The sequence below is a fragment of the Apium graveolens genome, unplaced genomic scaffold (genome assembly GCF_009905375.1).
Source record: "Apium graveolens cultivar Ventura unplaced genomic scaffold, ASM990537v1 ctg8249, whole genome shotgun sequence".
In the NCBI taxonomy this organism is placed as follows: Eukaryota; Viridiplantae; Streptophyta; class Magnoliopsida; order Apiales; family Apiaceae; genus Apium; species Apium graveolens.
In genome coordinates this window covers 3,375-10,683 of record NW_027421018.1, presented here as the reverse complement: position 1 = coordinate 10,683, position 7,309 = coordinate 3,375, and the positions used below count along the sequence as shown (strand labels likewise).

The following is a 7,309-nucleotide window of genomic DNA, read 5'->3' as shown; positions in this document are numbered from 1 at the left end:
AATTCAATTCATACCAAGTCTTATAAAAGAAATTCTATACATGCAAAAAAATTAAAAAAATTAACTAACTATACCATGTTTCTAATAGTTAACATCAATCACCTCTCTCTCACTACCTACCCTGTTCCATAAGCCATCAAATTCTCAAATTTTATAATAATCTTTATCTCTAAAATAAATACATTATACGTTACAGATGAAAACCATCGGTACAAAGCAAATACATACAAATAATTTGGTACAAAAATCACTAAGTACAAAATTGAGAGTTAAACAGATACCTAGAAATAAGAAAAATGTTAGAAATGACAGTCCGACCTTTCCAGCTGCACTGCTTTATATTTCCAAATTCAGTTCCTTATTACTGTAGATTCTCATCACCACACAAAAGTCTTACTTCACTATGGCTTATATTGGCATCTCTTCAAGCGATCAAATAAACTTTTAGAGTCTGATTGCATTCAACTAACTGTATCATTTTTAACACTCTCTCTTTTAATCTCTATCATGGCTTCTTCTAGTTCCTGTTACTCTCCCAAACCAAACAATAACAATCACAGCAACTAGAAAACGCCATTCGTGTTCATGTTGACCCATCAAACTTTCGTGATGTGGTCCAGAAATTAACAGGAGCCAGACCAGCAGTCGAGAAGCTCCCCATCACTACTTCTCCACATTTCAATGCAAGGCACAACCCTGTTAACGTTGGTCCAGTAAGACCACCGTTCAAACTCCAAGAACGGGCTAGAAACCTCCAACTACAGTTGAACCAAAATGGGTTACCCGAGTCTGCCAGTGGAGGAGATAGCTATGGCAAATAAAGGCTTTTATTTGTATCCTAGTCCACCGGGCTACTGCTAGCAAGCCTCAACCCCAGTTGCTTCCCTTGTTCCCAACATCTCCGGATTCTTAAACTGGACCAAGTTTACTATGCTTTGTTATGTTCAAATTGAATATTATTTATTAGATACTTTATTCTCTTTGTTCCCGCATAGAATTTGTAGTTATATTAGATAGTTTATTTATTTTTTTAATAAAATTAGTTTATTTAAACTTATTTTGAAAGATATTAACATAATTTTAGGAATATGTAACCTAACGGATCAAATGAAATCAAAAATAATATTTTAAAAACAATAATATCAATCTATATATTTATATTATACTATTATAAGTAAAACTTGGTCCAAAAAACCGTCTAACGACTTATCATTTTTCATTAAAAATGTTATTTTAAGTGTAATAGTTATGATTGGTTATTTCTTTATAGCTTCCTAAAATTGTTAACACACTTTCAAAAACATTATTAATATTAAAAATAAGAAAAAATATGCATCTTTAACTCTTCTAAAATTAATTCAAATTATAATAATCTTGAGTCGCATACCAAATAATCTCATAATCAATTAATTCTTAATAATAATACACATCAGAAAAATATAAATACTATATTTAAAAATTAAATTAAAAATACATGAAATTGAAAAACCACAAACTTCATTATGAAATAGGATCATTATGTTGAAATAGGATTCCTTATGTTTAACAAACAACAATAACTAAAAAATGGATGTTTTCGAAGTAAAAAGAAAAATTGAATTTAGGATTTCTACACTAAAATTTTAGTTATAAATAAGAATTTATGGTGTAAGTATTAAAATATGAATAGTCATGTCACATTTTTGATATCTTTGATTTTAATAATATAGTATTGATATGTAATGGTATTATTAAATTTTAAAAATAAATATACGGGAATCTTTATATTCAGTATGAACAATATTCTAAAACTTAATATTTTAAATATCCAAAATTAATAACTATGTACTTCATTAAAATCAGTAATACATAATTATTATATTTTAATTTACATATCTTTTATAATTTTTTATTTTTACAAAAATTATTATATAAATAATAACTATTAAGTTATAATTAGGGCCGTGCCTGACACGGATTATATGGTAGTAAATTATAACTGAAAATGCGGAAAGTCTTGGCATGCAAGACTCTGGTTGTTAATGCATGTCAATTTCCATTTATAGATGCAACTAAAAGGCAAAAAGAATTTCGGGACCTTTGGGTCACTTTTTATTACTATTATTATTATTATAGATAGTTTCTTATATTATATTTTGAAAATCCGAAATTATGTAAATAATGTATTATATGTAACATAAATTTGATCAAATAATTTGTTATCCAACATTTTCTAAATTGGAAAATCAAATTTTAAATTGTTTCTAATCTAATAATGTCATTCAAAACTAAAATTTTAGCACGTTCAAATATTTAAAAACAAATGAAATTAACTATATTATTTTACACAAACACCTACATCTCCTCTATCCATTAGTTTAAGTTTATAATAATAACATATATATATAGATCTCACCTATGAAAATTTATAATCATGTAACAATATATTATAACATTATATTGATTAAATCAATTAAAACAAAAAATTAGTATATTAATAAATCACTTTTCTTAGTATTTGCAATTATCTAAAATAATAATTTAACTCAAATTCAATACCATGTAACTAGTTAACATAAATCACCTCACTACCTAACTTCTTCCCAAAGCCATCAAATTCTCTAATTTTATAATAAATCTTTATCTCTAAAATAAATACTTATACGTTACGAATGAAAACAGTACATATCTAAGCGGTACAAAATTGAAAGTTAAGGAGATGCCTACAGATAAGAAAAAAAGTTAAGTACGATACATACAATAATGACCTTTGATGTCTGACCTTCCACCTGCACTGCCTTATATTTCCAAATTCAGTTCCTTAACGATTACTGTAGATCCTCATCACCACACAAAAGTCTTTAAAGTCTTGCTTAATTCATTTTGGCCTATATTGGCTCGAGTATGCAACTAATTCATTTTTCAAGATGGTCTCTCTTCAAGAGTTGAAATAAACTTTTAGAGTCTCATTGCATTCAAGTAGTTTTATCAACTAAGTGTATCATTTTCAACACTCTCTTTCTCTTTCAATCTCTAGTCATGGCTTCTTCTAGTTCCTCTTCCTCTCCCAAACCAAACAATAACAAATCACCGCAGCTAGAAAATGCCATTTGTGTTCATGTTGACCCATCAAACTATCATGATGTGGTCCAGAAATTAACAGGAGCCAGACCAGCAGTCGAGAAGCTCCCCCATCACTACTTCTCCACATTTCAATGCAAAGCACAACCCTGTATGTTGGTGCAGTAAGACCATCGTTCAACTCCAAGAACCGGCTAGAAACTCCAACTACAGTTGAACCAAAATGGGTTAACTGAGTCTGCGTTTGCACCAAGAAAGAGAGTGATAAATGTCTCGCCTGTGTCAACATTGGACACGGTTTTGGCACGAGGGAGTCCAAGTCCCAGGAACATCAGTGTCACCTTTTGTACCAGTGGAGGAGATAGCTATGGCAAATAAAGGCTTTTATTTGTATCCTAGTCCACCGGGCTAGTACTGCTAGCAAGCTCAACCACAGTTGCTTCCCTTGTTCCCAGCATCTCCAGATCTTAAACTGGACCAAGGTTACTATGCTTTGTATATTCAAATTGAATATTATTTATTAGATACTTTATTCTCTTTGTTCCCCGTTATAGAATTTGTAGTTATATTAGATAGTTTATTTATTTTTTTAATAAAATATGTTTGTTTAAACTTTATTTTGGAAGGTATTAACATAATTTAGGAATATGTTAACCTAACCGATCAAATGAAATCAAAATAATATTTTAAAAACAATATTATCAATCTATATATTTATAGTATACTATTATAAGCAAAACATGAGTTTGTTTGGTCCAAAAAACAGTCTAACGACTATCAATTTTTCATTAAAATGTATTTTATGTGTAATATGTTATTTTAAACCTGATAAGTTATGATTGGTTATTTCTTAAGCTTCCTAAAATTGTTAACACCACTTCAAAACATTTATTATTATAAAATAAGAAAAAAATGCATCTTAATCGGCTAAAATTAATTCAAATTATAATTCTCTCGGAGTCGCATACCAAATATCTCATAATCCAATTAATTCTAATAATTATACAATCAGAAAATACAAATACTATATTTAAAATTTAATTAAAACTACATGAAATGAAAAAACACAAAACTTTCATTATGAAATAGGATTCCTTATGTTGAACTAGATTCCTTCTGTTTAACAAACAACGATAACTAAAAAATGGATGTTTTCGAAGTAAAAAAAAATTGAATTAAGATTTGTAAACTAAAATTTTAGTTATAAAATAAAGAATTTATGGTGTAAGTATTAAAATATGAATAGCCATGTCACATTTTTTGATATCTTTTGATTTTAATAATATAGTATGATATGTAATGATATTATTAATTTTAAAATAAATATATGAGAATCTTTAACAATATTCTAAACTTAATATTTTTAAATATCCAAAATTTAGTAACTATATACTTCATTAAAATCAGTAATACATAATTATTATATTTTATTTAAATATCTTTTATAATTTTTTTTATTTTTACAAAAATTATTATATAAATAATAATATTACGTTATAATTAGGCCGTGCATGAAACGGATTATAGGGTAGTAATTATGAAACTGAAAAATGGCAGAAAGTCTTGGCATGCAGACTCTGTGTTTGTTAATGCATGTCAATTTCATTATAGACGCAAACTAAAAGAATTTAAATTGATTAAGTCAAACTTCATTAATGAGCATTTCTCTCTCGCATCAGAGTCGGCCGCCCCTAGCTTCATCTAACCCTAGCCGCCCTACCTTTTTTCCCCCTTTCTACCATCTCTATCTCCATATTTATCTTCATCTTCTTCTTTCATTCACTTTTTCTTTAATAAAATCGAGATTTGTATTACAAAACTCGAAAAATCCATTACAATTCTTCACTTTAGTTTTCAGATCTATTAAGGTAAGAGCTTGGATTTTATAATAAAATTCAGTTTTTGGATTCAAAATCTCTGGTCTAACAACATATTACAATTTGGTGTTATTCCGAGATTTTTGAATTTTGGATTTTTTCGTATTGTTCTGTTGAAGTTATTATTTGTGTGTTTGATTGTCTCGCTTTATACGATGTGTCTCGCTTTGTGCGATGTGGTGGTTGTGTTGAAAATGAATTGGATGGTGTATTGGGAGATCTGGATATCTCGCATCAACAACACTTTCGGCAGGTCTATAGCTGGTGTCCGGCAGGTAGATAGCTGGGGTGCGTTTGGAACGGTGGTGAAAATCACATATGCTCACCTCTCACAAAAAATATTTGTTCATAACATGAGGCCTCTAAACTTCGTTGTTGCAACTGAGTCCTCTGAACATTGTAATATCAATCGAATTAATGTGAGGGTCAATTGTGAAACTAGTGTTTTCGGGGGAGATGCGTTCTGGATTGTCCGGGAAACCATTACCTTCATTTTTAATTTTCAGTAAGCAATCCGGAAACAAAATGGCTAATTATAGCTCTATTTGTTTTTCAACCTGGTTGCATGATCAGTTGGGGGTTTGTCTCGATTGAATCTCTTTAAAGTCATTAATGAAATCTGCTTTAAATTTGGCAAAAAAAAAGGCAAAAGAATTTGGGGACATTTGGGTCACTTTATTACTATTATTATTATTATAGATAGTTTCTTATATTATATTTTGAAAATCCGAAATTATGTAAATAATGTATTATATGTAACATAATTTTGATCAAATAATTTGTTATCCAAAATTTTCTAAATTGGAAAATCAAATTTTAATTGTTTATAATCTAATAATGTCATTCAAAACTAAAATTTAGCACGTACAAATATTTAAAAACTGAAACTGAAATTAACTATATTATTTTACACAAAGACCCCTCCATCTCCTCTATCCATTAGTTTAAGTTTATAATAATAACATTATATATATTGATCTCACCTATGAAAATTTATATTAATCATGTAACAGTATATTATAACATTATATTGATTAAATCAATTTAAACAAATAATTAGTATATCAGCAAATCAATTTTCTTAGTATTTTGCAATTATCTAAAATAATAATTTAACTCAAATTTCAATACCATGTAACTAGTTAACATCAATTACCTCACTACCTACCTTCTTCCCCAAGCCATCAAATTCTCGAATTTTATAATAAATCTTTATCTCTAAAATAAATACTTATACATTACAAATGAAAACAGTTGTTACAAAGCACATATCTAGGCGGTACAAAATTAAAAGTTAAGGAGATACTTACAGAAAAGAAAAAAAGTTAAGCAGATACATGCAAATAAATGACCTTTGAGTCCCAACTTTCCAGCTGCACCGCCTTATATTTCCAAATTCAGTTCCTTAACAATTAGTGTAGATCGTCATCACCACACAAAAGTCTTAAAGTCCTACTTAATTCATTATGGCTTATATTGGCTCGAGTATGCAACTAATTCATTTTTCAAGATGGTCTCTTCAAGAGTTGAAATAAACTTTTAGAGTCTCATTGCATTCAAAGTAGTTTTATCAACTAAGTGTATCATTTTCAACACTCTCTCTTTCAATCTCTATGGCTTCTTCTAGTTTCTCTTACTCTCCCAAACCAAACAATAACAAATCACCGCAACTAGAAAATGCCATTAGTGTTCATGTTGACCCATCAAACTTTCGTGATGTGGTCCAGAAACTAACAGGAGCCAGACCAACAGTGGAGAAGCTCCCCATCACTACTTCTCCACATTTCAATGCAAAGCACAACCCTGTTAACATTGGTCCAGTAAGACCATCGTTCAAACTCCAAGAACACGCTAGAAACTTCCAACTACAATTGAACCAAAATGGGTTACCCGAGTCTGCGTTTGCACCAAGAAAGAGAGTGACAAATGTCTCGCCTGTGTCAACATTGGACACGGTTTTGGCACAAGGGAGTCCAAGTCCAGGAACATCATTGTCACCTTTTGTACCTCAGGAAGAACATTATTTGTATCCTAGTCCACCAGCTACTGCTAGCAAGCCTCAACCACAGTTGCTTCCCTTGTTCCCAACATCTCCAGATTCTTAAACTGGACCAAGTTTACTATGCTTTGTTATGTTCAAATTCAATATTATTCGAGATATTATGGATTAAAAATAAGAATACGTGGCATATTATTGATTCACAATAATAGCCTTTATTAAGTGAAACCTCTTTTTAAGTGATACCTTTATTATTATTTATTTTAATTATAATTTAAAATTAATTTATATAATCATTTAATATTAATTTTTCGATCTCGGCCCATGTTTCTCACAGTTATCAACTAGTATATTATAAAGGGTTTGTCTAGTA

At 29.5% G+C, this 7,309-nt stretch overlaps 1 protein-coding gene across 1 annotated transcript; it reads left to right on the top strand.

The window, feature by feature from the left end:
* The first annotated feature begins 6,550 nt into the window (after positions 1 to 6,550).
* Positions 6,551 to 7,042, top strand: LOC141704790 (VQ motif-containing protein 11-like). The gene has a single exon (XM_074507964.1). It carries the CDS (start codon positions 6,551 to 6,553, stop codon positions 7,040 to 7,042), a length of 492 nt encoding a protein of 163 aa, XP_074364065.1.
* Positions 7,043 to 7,309: the final 267 nt, after the last annotated feature.